Source organism: Sus scrofa, chromosome 6 (assembly GCF_054392235.1).
Source record: "Sus scrofa isolate SSC_HxYL_T2T_F1_AM1 chromosome 6, Sscrofa_HxYL_maternal_Yorkshire_Landrace_v2.0, whole genome shotgun sequence".
Classification (NCBI taxonomy): domain Eukaryota; kingdom Metazoa; phylum Chordata; class Mammalia; order Artiodactyla; family Suidae; genus Sus; species Sus scrofa.
Window position 1 is genome coordinate 64,477,149 of NC_139388.1, and position 16,893 is coordinate 64,494,041.

General features: G+C 38.4%; 1 protein-coding gene across 5 annotated transcripts in view; it reads right to left on the minus strand.

Annotated features, from left to right (window-relative positions):
* NLRP11 (NLR family pyrin domain containing 11) overlaps window positions 1–16,250 on the minus strand; it is a 93,945-nt gene extending 77,695 nt beyond the window's left edge. For 3 of the 5 annotated variants that reach the window (XM_021095065.2, XM_084958885.1, XM_021095068.2), the window contains exons 1-2: window positions 16,177–16,250; window positions 10,599–10,935 (exon numbers count right to left, since the gene is read on the minus strand). In XM_021095065.2, coding sequence (XP_020950724.1) covers window positions 10,599–10,875 — 277 coding nt within the window. In that variant the 5' untranslated portion in view covers window positions 10,876–10,935; window positions 16,177–16,250. Of the gene's footprint in view, window positions 1–10,598; window positions 10,936–16,021; window positions 16,066–16,176 lie in introns of those variants that run through there. The other 2 variants (XM_084958886.1, XM_084958884.1) reach the window with 2 other exon arrangements.
* Between the last annotated feature and the right edge of the window lie 643 nt (window positions 16,251–16,893).

Sequence of the window (16,893 nt, forward strand, 5' to 3'; positions counted from 1 at the left end):
CATCTAGTAAGTGGCCGACAGCCCTCAAGCCTTTGAAACTCTGACTCCACCCATCAGTAAGCCAGCACTAGCCCTGAAACCACCATGACAGCAGCCAGCAGCATCCACACAAGACAAGGTCTGTCAACCAACTGGACTAGGGGTCAACCAAGCCTATCAGACCATCCACCTGGTCAGCCCACTCAAACAGAAGGACCCATACAGCACTCATAGAGAATCCCTAGAGCACACAGCTCAGGAGATTAAAGGAGCGTGCATTGCTGGTATGTATGGAATGCCTCCTAGAGGCCACTTCTCCAAGGTTGATAAATGTAACCAAACAACCACAAACATAAAAACAACAAACAGCAACTATTTAAAAGGATAAAAGAAAAAAGCTACAACCAAGAATACTCTTCCCAGCACAGCTCTCATTCAGATTTAATGGAGAGATCAAAAGTTCACAGTCCAGAAAAATACAAATTTAGCACCGCCAAGCCAGCTTGATAACAAATGCTAGAGGAGCGTCTCCAGATTAAAAAGAAAATACTGCAACCAGAAACAAGAAAAATAGTAGTTCCTGTTGTGGCTCAGCAGTAATGAACCCGGCTAGTATCCATCAGGATGCAGGTTCAATGCCTGACCTTGCTCAGTGGGTTAAGTATCCAGGCATTGCCGTGAGCTGTGGTGTAGCACAGGTGTAGGTCCCAGACATGGCTTGGTTCCCGCTGCTGTAGCACAGGCCAGCAGCTGTAGCTCCAACTCAACCCCTAGCCCAGGAACTTCCATATGCTGCATGTGTAGCCCTAAAATGGCAGAAAGACAGAGAGACAGACAGCAAGAAAGACAGGCAGACAAAGACAGACAGACAGACAGAAAAGAAACAGGAAAATTATGAAACAGGAAATCTCACAAAAGGCAAACATAGTAAAGGTAAGAAACCATCCACAAATAAAGCAGTACATAGGTTAAAAGATAAAACAAGTAAAATCATGTATCCTCAATAAGCAATTAAGGGACACACAAAACAAATGTAAAACATATCATAAACAGTAATTGTGAGGGGAACAGAGTAAAACTACAGGGTATTTAATGAGATTGAAATTAAGCAATCAACAACTTAGAACAATCATTATATATATGATGAGAGAGAGAGCTACACAAAAATTTCAAGGTAACTACAAATCAAAAATCTGTAATAAGTATACAACCGAAAAAAGAAAAATAAATTCAAACATGTCATCATTGATTTGCATGCAGCTGTCCAGGTTTCCCAGCAATACTTGCTGAAAAGACTGTCTTTTTCCCATTTTATGTTCTTGCCTCCTTTGTCAAAGATTAATTGACGATAGGTGTCTGGGCTTATTTCAGGGTTCTCTATTCTGTTCCATTGGTCTGTATGTCTGTTTTGGTACCAGTACCACACTGTCTTGATGACTGTGGTTTTGTAATATTGCCTGAAGTCTGGGAAAGTTATGCCTCCTGCTTGTTTTTTTTTTTCCTTAGAATTGCTTTGGCAATTCTGTCTTTGGTTCCATATAAATTTTTGGATTGTTTGTTGTAGTTCTGTGAAAAATGTCATGGGTCATTTGATAGGGTTTGCATTGAATCTGTAGATTGCTTTGGGTAGTATGGCCATTTTTACAATATTAATTTTTCCACCCAGAAGCATGGAATACCATTTGACAAAATCCAACATCCAACATGATCAAAACTCTTACCAAAGTGGGTATAGAAGGAACATACCTTAACATAATAAAAGCCATTGTTAACAAACCCACAGCAAATTTAATACTCAATGGAGAAAAGCTGAAAGCCTTCCCACTAAAACCTGGCACAAGATAAGGATGCCCACTCTCACCACTGTTATTCAACATAGTACTGGAAGTCCTAGCCACAGCAATCAGACAAACAAAAGAAATAAAAGGCATCCAAATTGGAAGAGAAGTAAAATTGTCACTGTATGCAGATGACATGATACTATATATATAGAAAACCCTAAGGACTAAACCCAAAAACTACTTGAACTGATCAACAAATTTAGCAAACTAGCAGGTTAAAAGATGAACATTCAGAAATCAACCACGTTTCTGTATACTAACAATGAAATATTAGGAAAGAAATACAAAAATACAATACCTTTTAAAATTGCACCCCCAAAACATCAAATACCTGTGAATAAACCTGACCAAGGAGGTGAAATACTCATATGCTGAGAACTATAAAACATTAATCAAGGAAATTAAAGAAGATGTAAAGAACACCCCCTCACACCGTGCACAAAACTAAACTCTAAGTGGCTGAAAGACCTAAATACAAGACAAGACACCATCAAACTCCTGGAAGAGAACACAGGCAAAGCATTCTCCAACATCAACGTTACCAATGTTTTCTCAGGTCAGTCTCCCAAAGCAACAGAAATAAAAGCAAAAATAAACCAATGGGACCTAATCAAACTGACAAGTTTTGCACAGCAAAAGAAGCCAAAAGAAAACAAAAAGACAACTTACTGAATGGGAGAAAATAGTTTCAAATGATGCAACGACAAGGGCTTCATCTCTAAAATATACAAACAACTTGTACAACTCAACAGCAAAAAAGCCAACAACCCAATGGAAAAACGGGCAAAAGACCTGAATAGACTGTTCTCCAAGGAAGATATACAGATGGCCAACAAGCACATGAAAAAAATGCTCAACATCCCTGATTATTAGAGAAACGCAAAACGAAAATACCACTTCACACCAGTCAGAATGGCCATCATTAATAAGTCCACAAATAACAAATGCTAGAGGGGCTGTGGAGAAAAGGGAACCTCCTGCACTGTCGGTGGGAATGTAAGCTGGTACAACCACTTTGGAGAACAGTATGGAGGTACCTTAGAAAACTATACATAGAACTACCATATGACCCAGCAATCCCCCTCTTGGGCGTATATCCAGACAAAACATTCCTTAAAAAAAGACACATGCACCGCATGTTCATTGCAGCTCTATCCACAATAGTCAAGACATGAAACAACCTCAATGTCCATGGACATACATTTGGATTAGGAAGGTGTGGTATATATACACAATGGAATACTACTCAGCCATAAAAAAGAATGAAATAATGCCATTTGCAGCAACATGGATGGAACTAGAGACTCTCATCCTGAGTAAAGTAAGTCAGAAAGAGAAAGACAAATACCATATGATATCACTCATATCTGGTATCTAATATATGGCACAAGTGAACGTTTCCACAGAAAAGAACATTATGTACTTGGAGAACAGACTTGTGGTTGCCAGGGGGGAGGGGAAGAGAGTGGGATGAATTGGAGCTCAGGGTTAACAGATACAAACTCTTGCCTTTGGAATGAATTAGCAATGAGATCCTGCTGTGTAGCACTGGGAACTGTCTAGTCACTTATAATGGAGCATGATAATGTGAGAAAATAGAATGTGTGCATGTATGTGTAACTGGATCACCCTGCTGTACAGTAGAAAAAAAAATTATGTACTGGGGAAATAAAAAAAAAACAGTAAGAGTCTTCAAACCACAACAGGAAAGAATACGTAGGGGAAAAAAAGAACTACGAAAACAAACACAAACAGTAAAATGGAAGTAAAGCCATACAAATCAATTAACTACCTTAAATATAAATAAACTAAATACTCCAACCAAAAGATGCTGGTATTAACAGGCATAAAAAGAGAAAGCAACAGAAACAAAATATTGTGGGGGAATTTATCATCCCACATACATATGGACAGATCATGAAGACAGGAAATCAATAAGGAAATATAGGCCTTATGTGACCTATTAGACCAGAGGGGTTTAATTTATATTTATTGAACATCCCATTCAACCAGCAGAATACACATTCTTTTCAAGTGCACATGGAACATTCTCCAGGATAGTTCACATGCTCAGGCACAAATCAAGCCTCAGTAAATTTAAGAAAATTAAAATCATACCAAGAAATTTTTTTCTGACCACAGTGCTATGAAGCTAGAAATCAACTACAAGGGGATAAAAATCACGAAAACAAAAACACATGGAGGCTAAACAATATGATACTAAACAATCAATGAATCACAGAAGAAATCAAAAAATTCTTAGAGACAAATGAAAAGAAAACATGATTATTCAAACTCTATGAGACACAGCAAAAGCAGGTATGAGAGGGAAGTTTATAGCACTACAAGCCTAGCTCAGGAAATAAGAAAAATCTCAATCTATCTTTACACCTAAAGGGACTAGAAAGAAGAAGAAAAAACAAAACCCAAAAGTTAGTAGAAAAAAAAAGAACTAATTTCTGCTCTGATATTTATGATTTAAACAGAGACTAAGAAAACAATAGAAAAGATCATTAAAACAGAAAGATGGTTCTTTGAAAAGATAAACTAAATTGATAAACCTTTAGCCAAACTCATCAAGAAAAAAAAAAGAGGGCCCAAATCAATTTAATCAGAAATTAAAAAGTTACAACCATCAGCACAGAAGTACAAAAGATCGTAAGAGACTACTTTGAGCATCTAAATGACAATAAAATGGACAACCTAGAAGAAATGGACAAATCCTTAGAAATATACAATTTCCCAAGACTAAACCAGAAAGAAAATAGAACATAGAAACAGACCAATCACAAGTATTGAAATTCAATCAGTAGTTTTAAAACTCAAAACAACAAAAAAAATCTAGAATCAGATGACTTCACAGGTCAGTTCTACCTAACATTTAGAAAAGGGTTAGCATCCATCCTTACTAATACAAAAAAAAAAAAAAAACAAAAAAAAAAACAAAAAAAAACAAAAAACTGCACAGTAAGCAACATTCCCAAACTCTATCTATGAGGCCACTATCACCTTGATACCAAAACCATCCAAGCTGTCACAGAAACAGAAAATTACTGGCCAATATAATTGAATGAATTACAGATGCCAAAAATCCTTACAAAATGCTAGCAAACTAGCTCCAACAATATCTTAAAAAGATTGTATACCATGATCAAATGGAATTTATCCTAGGGTAGCAAGGTTTTTTCAATATCCACAAATCAATCCGTGTGATACACTGAAGCTGAACAATAAAAACCATATGATCATCTCAACAGATGCAGAAAAAGCATTTGATAAAATTAAATATTCATGATTTTAAAAAAAAGCTCCAGAAAGTGGGCATAAAGGGAAACTACCCCACATAATAAAAGCCACATATGACCACACACACCTAACATTCTCAATGTTAAAAAGCTGAAAGCATTTCCACTAAGATCAGGAGCAAAACAAGGATATCCACTGTCACCAAGTTAATTAGTTTTGGAGGTCCCAACTACAGCAATCAGAGAAGAAAAAGAAATAAAGGAATTCAAAATGGAAAAGAAGAAATAAAACTGTCATTGTCTGCAGATGGCATATTATACACAGACAATCCTCAAGACTCTGGCAGAAAACTACTAGAGCTCATCAATGAATCTGATAAAGTTGCAGGATACAAAATTAATACACAAAAAATGATTGCATTTCTCTGTACCAACAATAAAAGATCACAAAGAGAAATGAGGAAAACAATCCCATTATCATCACAGCAAAGAGAATGAAATATCTAGAAATGAAACTACCTAAAGAGACCAAAAAAACAAATGCTCTGTAAACTACAAGACACTGATGAAATAAATCAAAGATGACACAAACAGAAGGAAATAAATACCATATTCCTGAATTAGAAGAGTCAATGTTGTCAAAATGACTACACTACCCAAGGAAATCTACAGATTCAATGCAATCCTTATTATATTACCAACGACATTTTTCACAGAACTAGAACAAAACTTTAAAGTTTGTTTGGAAGCACAAAAGACCCAAGATAGCCAAAGCCATCCTGAGAAAGAAAAATGGAGCTAGAGGAATCAGGCTCCCTGACTTCAGACTATGCTACAAAGATACAGTCATCAAAACTGTATGGTACTGGCACAAAAAGAGAAATAGAGATTAAGAACAGGATAGAAAGCCCAAGCACCTATGGTCAATTAATCTATGACAAAGATGGCAAGAATATACAATGGGAAAAAGACATTATCTTAAATAAGTGATGCTAGGAGAACTAGACAACTACATGTAAAAGAAGGAAATTAGAACACTCTAACGCCATACACAAAAATAAACTCAAAATGGATTAAAGACCGAAATGTAAGTTCAGACACTATAAAATTCTTAAAGGAAACACAGGCAGAACACTCTTTGTAATTAATTGCAGCAGTATCTTTTTTGGATCCACCTCTTAGAGTAATTAAAATAAAAACATTAATCAACCAATGGGACCTAAAATCTCTCTCTTTCTGACTTACCATAGGATATCACTTATATGTGGAATCTGAAATAGGGCAGATTCCCAGACATGGAGAGCAGACTTGTGGTTGCTGGTGAGGGGGGAAGAGGGAAGGGAGTGGGATGGCCAGGGAGTGTGGGGTTAGTGGATGTCAACTCTCTCTCACATTTGGAATGGATGGACAATGGTCTCCTACCGTAAGCACAAGGAATGTGTGTGACTGGGTCACTTTGCTGTACAACAGGAATCAAAGAAACATTCTACATCAACTATAATTTTAAACAGCTTAAAACTTCTGCACAGCAAACAATAAAAACGACAACCTACAGAATGGGAGAAAATCTTTGCAAAATTGTGAGCAATAAGAGATTAATTTCCAAAATATACAAACAGTTCATACACATCATTGTAAAAATAAAAAAAAATGGACAGAAGACCTAAATAGATATTACTCCAAAGAAGACATACAGATGGCCAGAAAACATTAAAAAATGCTCAACCTCACTAATTATTAGAGAAATGTAAATCAAAAGAACAATGAAGTACCACCTTACACCAGTCAGAATGGCCATCACCAAAAAGTCTACACACAATAGATGCTGGAGAGAGTGCGTAGAAAAGGGAACCCTCCTATAATGTTTGTGGGAAGGTAAATGGGTGCCATCACTATGGAAGACAGTACTGAGTTTCTTTTAAAAGCTAAATATAGAAAATACCATATAATCCATCAATCACAATCCTGGGTATTTATCGGGAGAAAACTCAACTTGAACAGATACACACAATGTAAATTGTGTATTGTATTGTAAACTGCCAATTTACAACAGCCGAAACATGGAAGCACCCTAAATGTGCATCAGTAGATGAATAAAGAAGATATGGTGCATGTACACAATGGAATATTCCTCTGCCATAAAAAAAGAATGAAGTAATGCCATTTGCAGCAGCATGGATGGAATTAGCAATTCTCACTCAGTCAGTCAGACAGAGACAAATATCGTGACATCGCTTATATGTAGAATCTTTAAAAATGCTACAAATGAACTTATTTACAAAACAGAAATAGGATCACAGATATAGAAAATGAATTTATGGCTACCAAAAGGGAAATGGGAGAGAGATAAATTTGGAATTGGGGTTTAGCAGATACAGACTACTCTATATAAAATAGATCAACAAGTTCCTACTGTAGAGCACAGGGAACTATACTGAGTATCTTCTAATAACCTGTAATGAAAAAGAATCAGAAAAAAAGAATAGGTATATAAATTTATAACTGAATCATTTTGCTGTACACCAGAAACATTGTAAATCAACTATACTCCAGTTAAAAAGTAAAAATTTCTTGATTTAAAATGAAATCTTCAAGTGGGTAGATCTTAGGTAAAACATTCTCACCACAAAAACAAAAAGAGAGGTGCAAGGAAGCTTTTTGAGGTAATGTTAACTTTATCACAGTGATGATTTCACAGATCCAACTCATCAGATTGCATACATTAAATACGTGCAGATTTTTGTGCATCAAGTACACCTTAATAAAGTTGTTTTTGGAAATAATTCTCCCAAAGTTAACTCTTTATTACACATGATTAGAGTTTGAAGGCTGATTTTAAGTGACTCAAATGTCTATGCCCTTAACCAAGGGAGTTTCCAAGGATGGGTGAGCAATGATATCCTCATGTTTTGTTTATATTCCTACTACTGTCCCTATATAAGAAGGAACTGCTACACAGTGTCATTTTGATCACTGGGTTGTCACCATCCTACAGCAGTGGGCTTGTGACCTCACCCATAAGGGAACGGAGTGTGCTGACCTGAACGAATTGCAAAGGTCAACAATGGACTCTTCCCATGAGAACATCAGTAATTAGATGTTAGAGAGCGGGGTGGATATGGTTCTCCTGACTCACTCAGGCAAAAGCCAGATCCTCTAACAGAACCTACTATTTGAAGCTTTTCACATATTAGAATTTCACTCTTTCCATTAAAATTATTCTCCTAAATATATTGAGTTCATTGTAAAAACTTTGAAGGGGATACCTATGAAATCTGCCAGCTTGTTCCCTCCTGGAAGGGAGACACAAAATGTGGAAGATTTAAGGTATTTTTAACCTTGTTTGTAAAGGTTTATGAAGTTTGGTAGATAAAAATCAGCTCAAAAATGAAGTGTATAGTATGACTATTTGGGTACATCTGCACCTGCCTACCTGCTTAGAAAGTTCCTGAAGGATATCGCTATTACGGATGACTGAATATAGATCAGGATGGAATAATTTCAGGTGAATTTTTATTTTATTGTTACCCTGTTTATATTCTTTGCTGTTTATTAGTTATATTTATTTTTCTGTGAAAAACAAGACAGATAAAGATAACAAACCAGTAGCTGCCAGAGGGTAAGGACCTGGGGGAGACAAAGAAAACAGATCAAATAGATTAAGAGGTTCAAACTGCAGCTATAAGTCAGAGAGATATAATGTACACTTAAGAAACTACCATCAGTAACAGTGTAACCATATCTTGTATGGTGACAAATAGTAACCGGATTTACTGTGATGATTTTTCATAACACATAAAACTATTGAATCACTATGTCATACACTTGAAACTAATATAAAACATGTTAATTATAACTCAAAAAAGAAATGTTCAGCTTTCGAATAAGTAAGATGTACGAGCCAAGTTTCTCTATTGCTTACCAGGTCCTACTGCATAGCCTCCCACCAAGTACCCTCGAATTTAGTGCCAGAGGGTTAAAGCCAGTAGCACAAAATCAACACCTGTCCGATATGACCGTTTTGTTTGAGTTACAAGGCATGTTCTTTTCGTTTGCAGTATTTGTCAACAGGTAAGTGTTGAAAGGTAAAAATATTCCATATCCCCAAACTCTCTTCTCACATCAACATATGGGGAAACATGGGGACCTCATTATTAAAAGTAGAAGTTTAGTGGTGCATACCCAATAATCAATTTTTGGTTAGGATTGGAGGGGTGACTGGGGGTTTGGGATTGGCAAATGCACACTCAAGTATTTGGAGTGATTGGTCAATGGGGACCTGCTGTGTAGCACAGAGAACTCTACCCAATATTCTGTGATAATCTATGTGAGAAAAGAATCTGAAAGCAAACAGATGTGTGTGCATGTATAACTGAATTGCTTTGTTGTCTAGCAGAAATTATCACATTATAAATCAACTATGCTTCAATACAATTTTTTAATGAAAAAAAAAACATGAGTTGTAACTACCTGAAAGGAACAAGAGCTGAGGGATTAGTACTGAACTTGAACACGTGTTTTGTCTAAAACTGGGAACTACTTTGAATATTTCTATTCCCTAGCTCAGTGGTCCTGCTATGTTTTTGAGTCTTTCTAGACAGACAGCAAATATGTAAGGGCTGGGAAAGATATGGGAAAGGGCCTAAGCAGGTAGGCAGGTGCAGATGTACCCAAATAGTCATACTATACACTTCATTTTTGAGCTGATTTTTATCTACCATTTTATCTAGCATTTAGAGTTGGCTACGTTTTGGCATAGCATCTTTTCTCTGCTACCTCGGAGACTTTGGACTAGATTGACCATCTTGGTCATCTCTCTTAACCTCTCCAACATGCCATTTCTTTCCACTGAAATAACTGCAAATATTTCAGAGATGTGCAGTAAGGACTTAATGAGCCAATAAACATGATGTGCTTAGCAGAATACCTCATATGTTAAGTTCTCCATAATCTTTGCACACAGGTCTACAGATTTCTTTGGCCAGATCTTAACAAGTCTATGGCAAAGCTTCATGTGTGGTATCAACACTAGCTTGAGCCCTTTCTTTGGGTGAGTCTACTCCTTTGGCTGGCTATTTTCCTAAGAGCTAGGAGGATGGATGAAAATAGGGTAAAATCAGAAAGTCACTGGAGTTCCCATCGTGGCTCAGTGGTTAACGAATCCGACTAGGAACCATGAGGTTGTGGGTTCGACCCCTGGCCTTGCTCATTGGGTTAAGGATCTGGTGTTGCCGTGAGCTGTGGTGTAGGTTACAGATGTGGCTTGAATCCTGCATTGCTGTGGCTCTGGTATAGGCTGGTTGCTACAGCTCTGATTCGACCCCTAGCCTGGGAACCTTCATATGCCACAGGAGTGGCCCTAGAAATGGCAAAAAGGGAAAAAAAATTAAAAAAAAGAAAGTCACAAGGCAGGACAAGACCCACATCTAATCTATCACTGGCCTTCTTATGACTTCCAGATCAGAAGACTGGCTATATTTGTTCATAACAATCAGGCTTCCTAAAAACTGCCCCATCCCTACCCACTACTCACGTTTTCGTCTAGCTTTGATCTTCTCACAGAGATCTGCACGACGGATCTTTTGAAAAATGCTCAACATCATATTCCAGACGTGCTGTGCCTCGTAAAAGGTTGTCAACAGGTTAACCAGATCTGGTTTGGCTGTCCTTAGATCAAACCCTGGGATCTCTGGCAGTCCAATCTCCAGACACTCTTGTTTAAGGTGGTTCTTCAAACTCATAAATTCCTTTTTATTAAGCTTCTCTAGATACCAAAGCAAGTCAAAGTCAGGAGAATCTGTTTCTGCCATCTTGCATCTCCAGCAGGTTCAGTCTTAGAAAAAAGCTCCAGGACCAAGGAATTATGGGATCTAGAAAATAAAGATGGCACCAGAGAATATAACTACACAGTAGCAGCAACTCATTTGAAGTTGACATAGCAGAAAATTCCTTGTGGTCTGATAGGAGCTTCTTGGATAACAGCCTGAACTATTCCTCATTGTCCAGGAAAATGACCTTGACAATTAACCTCGATACACTTCTGGGCTGAGATAAATGTGGAATATTAGTTGTGTTAAAAAGCAACATTCTTGCGGTAAAAATTACCCCTAGATACCAAACAGCCTTTAGACTTTGAGAATTGCCTGTCATATAAAGCCTTTCGGTGGGGGGAGGGGGAGCAGACATCAGTTCTTTGGTAATGGAGTGTCATCTTTAATATCCCATGGAAAAAAGGCAACTTATATGTGTGTCTGATGTACACACATCTCCATGTGCAGCTACAATTGGGCACATGATAACCGCAATGCCATGAATGTGCATTGAAATGAAAGTGTATCATTAGTGATGCTGAGATAATCACCTACTTAGATATGAAGGAAAACCCAACCCTTCCACCACTCCACATGCCAACTCCAGGAAAATAAAATCACTGCATTTTTAAAGGAAATATGAAAGGAACTTAATAAAAAAACATAGAAATTTATCATCCTATGCATGATTTTGAAGGAAAAAAATTTACACCTAAAAGCACTGATTGAATACCACAAAAAACAAGGTTTAAAAAAATAGACTTCGGAGTTCCCGTCGTGGCGCAGTGGTTAACGAATCCGACTGGGAACCATGAGGTTGTGGGTTCGGTCCCTGCCCCTGCTCAGTGGGTTAACGATCCGGCGTTACCGTGAGCTGTGGTGTAGGTTGCAGACGCGGCTCGGATCCCGCGTTGCTGTGGCCCTGGCGGAGGCCAGTGGCTACAGCTCCGATTCGACCCCTAGCCTGGGAACCTCCATATGCCGCAGGAGCAGCCCAAAGAAATAGCAAAAAAAAAAAGACAAAAAAAAATAGACTTCACTGAGGAGTTCTATTAATAAGCATTGAGAAAATACCCAACAGTTAGGTATATAAGTGGGAAATAGTGACAAGAAGGTATAAATGGCTGAAATATTTATGTTCAGATCAGTTCACATTTTGGTTCAAAGAAAAACAAATTCAAGTCATCCATTAAAACTCTGTACCATACTGTTACTGCCTGTTTAGGGCAGGAACCTGAAAAAGAATGGATATGTACGTATATGTATGGCTAATTCACTTTGCTGTACACTTGAAACTGATAAAGCATTGTAAGTCACCTACACCTCAATGAATTTGTTTTTTAAAAAAATCATTGCAGTATGGCCAGGTGGGTGTACAGAACGGTAGTGGAGCACTGGGAACCATGTCTAGTCACTTATGACAGAGCATAATAATGTGAGAAAGAAGAACATATACATGTATGGGGTCCTGTCATGGCTCAGTGGTTAGTGAATCCGACTAGGAACCATGAGGTTGCAGGTTCGATCCCTGGCCTTGTTCAGTGGGTCAAGGATCTGGCATTGCCGTGAGCTGTGGTGTAGATTGCATACACAGCTTGGATCCCATGTTGCTGTGGCTCTGGCGTAGGCTGGTGGCTGCAGCTCCGATTGGACCCCTAGCCTGGGAACCTCCATATGCCATGGGTGCGGCCCTAGAAAATGGCAAAAAGACAAAAAGAGAGAGAGAGAGAGAATGTGTACATGTATGTGTAACTGGGTCACCATGCTGTACAGTAGAAAAAAAATGTATTGGGGAAATAAAATTTTTTTTAAAAAGCTTTTAATAAACACTCTCAGATTTTTCCCTCTTAAACACCTATGAAGCAGAACCACTAGGTGTAGAGCTTATGTAATAGGGTATTATTTCAATTGTCCTAATGAATCGGAAACTGAAGATTGACAAAGCATGATCAAATATTTCTAGCATGTCAGTGTTGTGTATTATAAACCAAATTAAAGTCACGCTTTCCAAGAGCCCTTAACAAGATAGCGCTCACACTACTACATTTAGGGAAATATAAGTTATGTGAAAGACTGTATCTTCATTTTATTTTTTTATTTTTTGTAATTTTTTAATAGTTATTTCCCCAATACGGGTTTTTTCCTGCTGTACAGCATGGTGACCCAGTTACACATACATGTATACATTCTTTTTTCTCACATTATCATGCTCCATCATAAGGGACTAGACAGAGTTCCCAGTGCTACACAGCAGGATCTCATTGCTAATCCATTCCAAAGGCAATAGTTTGCATCCATTAACCCCAAGCTCCCAATCCATCCCACTCCCTCCCCATCCCCCTTGGCAGCCACAAGTCTAGTCTCCAAGTCCATGAGTTTCTTTTCTGTGGAAAGGTTCATCTGCACCATATATTAGATTCCAGATATAAGTGATATCATATGGTATTTGTCTCTTTCTGACTTACTTCACTCAAATCGGTTCAACACCAACTGTATTTGTGTAGCAAAGGTAAGAGTTTTCTTTTAAATCTTGGTTCTAAGTGTTCTTCAAGAAACCTAAGATTATGCAGTGATGCAAGTTAAGCTTCACGGAAAAGGGAACCCTCCTACACTGTTGGTGGGAGTGTAAATTGGTGCAGCCACTATGGAAAACAGCATGGAGATTTCTCAAAAATCTAGGAATAGAACTACCGTAAGATCTGGCAATTCTGCTCTTGGGTATATATATCCAAAAAAAATGAGACAATAATTCAAAAAGATTCACACTCCCCAGTGATTATAGAAGCATTATTTAAAATTGCCAAGGTATGGAAGCAACCTAAGTGTCTATCAACAGACAAATGGATTAAGAGGATGTGTAGGAGACGTATGAAATGGAATACTACTCGGCAATAAAAAAGAGTGAAATTATGCCACTTGTAGCAACATGGATAAACTTAGAGGGTATTATGCTAAGTGAAGTAAGTCAGAAAGAGAAAGACAAATACTGTATAATATCATTTATCTATGGAATCTAAAAAATACAACAAATGAACGAACATAAACAAGAAGCAAACTCACACATACTGACAACAAACTTGTGGTCACAAACGGGGGGGAGGGGCAATATAGGGTGGAGACACAGTACATACATACCATTGAGTTTAAGATAGGCTAAAGGATATCTTGTGCAATACAGGGAATAGAGCCAATATTTAGTAATAACTGAATGGGGTGTACTCTTTAAACTGTAATTCAAAAAGATACATGCACCCATATGTTCACGGCAGCACTCCTCTCAATAGCCAAGTCATGGTAACAATGTAAATGTCCATGGAAAGATGAATGGATTAAGAAGATGTGGTACATATATACAATGGAACACTACTTGTCCATTAAAAAAAGAACCATGCCATTTCCAGCAGCAGGGATGGAACTAGAGACTCATACTAAATGAAGTCAATCAGAAAGACAGACATATACATATCACTTAGATGTGGACTCTAAACTGTGGCACGAATGAACCTAACTGTAAAACACACACACACTCACAGACAGAGAGAACAGACCTGTGGTTGCCAAGGGGGAGGGGGGAGGAAGTGAGATGGATGGGGAGTTTGGGGTTGGTAGATACAAAGTATTCCATCTAGAATAGATAAACAATGAGACCCTGCTGTGCAACACAGGGAGTCTCCGACAACATGATAGAAGAGAGTATGAGAAAAAGAACATACATATACATATGCCTGGACCATATGCGGTACAGCAGCAATTGGCACACCGCTGTAAAGCAATATACTTTAATAAAAGCATTTTATGACTACATAAAAATTCTGTTGTCAAAAATTGTATAAAAATGAAAATTGTGTGGCGTTCCGGTTGTGGCGCAGTGGTTACGGAATCCGACGAGGAACCATGAGGTTGCAGGTTTGATCCCTGGCCTTGCTCCGTGGGTTATAAGATCCGGCGTTGCCGTGAGCCGTGGTGTAGGTTGCAGACGCGGCTTGGATCCCGCGTTGCTGTGGCTCTGGCGTAGGCCGGCGGCTACAGCTCCGATTCGACCCCTAGCCTGGGAACCTCCATATGCTGTGGGAGCTGCCCAAGAAATGGCAAAAAAACAAAAATAAATAAATAAATAAAAACTGTGTTTAAAAGTTGTTAAGCCTCACAAAAACCATCCCTCTCCCTAACTCTCAAGTTAGTTTCCTCCTGGGACTTCTATTTAATGTCATCTTCCTTTGACCTTTCTCCTTGGACTCAGACTCACATGAAGAGCTGAGATGAGGTCCAGCACCTGTGCACCGTTTCCTATGGAAAAGCGGTGTCGTATCCTGACCCTCAATGAGTGAGGTGGCTGAATAACGGATGACAAGCCAATCGGAAACTTTGACCGGAACTTCTGCAGCATTGCTGCACAAAGGGATCACTTCGAAAGTTCTTTAAAATTCTGTTAAAACTAAAACATGGAGACCAGACTTGAAAAGCCCCTGAGCAGATGAAACCATTTAAGCCATTTAAGCAAGACTATATCTAGCTTAGGTCACAAACATAGACAAAACTTGAGTTCAAAACAAATGCCTCAAAGTCATAAGCTAAACTTCCTCAATTTGGTATGAGATAACTGCTTTTACCCAATCCCTTGCAGACTGGAAACCCACACTGCCCACCAGCCTCCGTAAAGGATAAACAACTTCCTCGCTTTTACGCGGTAAGCAGCCTCCTTTCAGTTTTGGATTTAAAAGCTCCCAGCTTATGAATTGTTCTTATATGCACGATAAACTCTAACTAAATATTCTTTTACTGATCTGGTAGCTTTAATTTTGGTATTTCTGAATTTTTAATAACCCCAATGCCCACAAGTACCCACACCTGTTAAATCAAAAAATTTGGAATATTAATCAGTAACATTCTTTTACTGATCTGGTAGCTTTAATTTTGCTATTTCTAAATTTTTAATAATCCCAATGCCCAGAAGTATGCACACCTGTTGAATCAAAAAATTTGGAAGTTAACCTAGGAAATGATTTTGTTACAGTTTCCCCCGAGATGACCTCAACAAGCAACCTGAACTGAAGACCGGTGGCTCAGAACTCAGTAAAAATCCCAAGAGGTAGAGAAGCTATGTCTGACCCTTGAAAATAGCCTCTGTCTTTAACACTTCACATACCAAATAGAAGAGTGCCGTCCCTGGGAAGTCCACAAGATGAGGTTCTGGTTGAGAAAAACAGCATGAAAAATAGTAAACTTGGAAAATGTCAGGAACAATAGACGCAAAAGGATTCTAAAATCAAAGGAAGAAAGTTGGCAAGAAAGTTAACTCACCAGGGTCCCCCGGGCCAGTTTCTAAAGCAAACTAACCAGGAATTGGGAAGGGAAAGGAAAAGATACGCCCACCCAAGGGTGGGCCCCTTAATTCCTCTCTTTTTATTGGCTGAGGTAAGTTCTTAAACCACGTTCGCCATGGGAGGAAAACTGGCTTCACCTGGGTGCTGTTTCTCCACCTAGCTCTTTCTTCATGGGGTCTATTGATTGCAAGACGGTCCAGACTCAATTTGGGGGCATCTGGCCAAGAACCCCCAAAACAATTGATCTGGGAAGTGTCAGAGGGGAAAAAATTTTCCGCGTAATCTCAACTTCAGATAATAAGGCATAAGCTACAAAGGGAATATTCAATCTACACCAGGATCTGGCAGGGAGCCTTTCAAATACAGGAAGAAGCCAAAACATTTGTGATTTAGTGCAATGACAGGTACCTTAAACAAGTGGTAGGTATTGCAGAGACACTCTGTAGATCCGAAAGCCAGGGTTTGCCAGCTTTCTCGAAACAACTGGAACCACCTGTAAGCTTTGACAATCACCCATGACTCTCCCCCACCTGTAGGCATCCTGCTTTACTGAAAAACGTCACTTCTTGCGTTTAACAGATTTTTATCTTATATGCTATTTTTTTCAAATTCCTTTTTCATTAGGGTATGGTTGATTCACAGGGTTGAGTCAATTTCTACTATACAGCATAGTGCCCCAGTCGTACATGTGTGT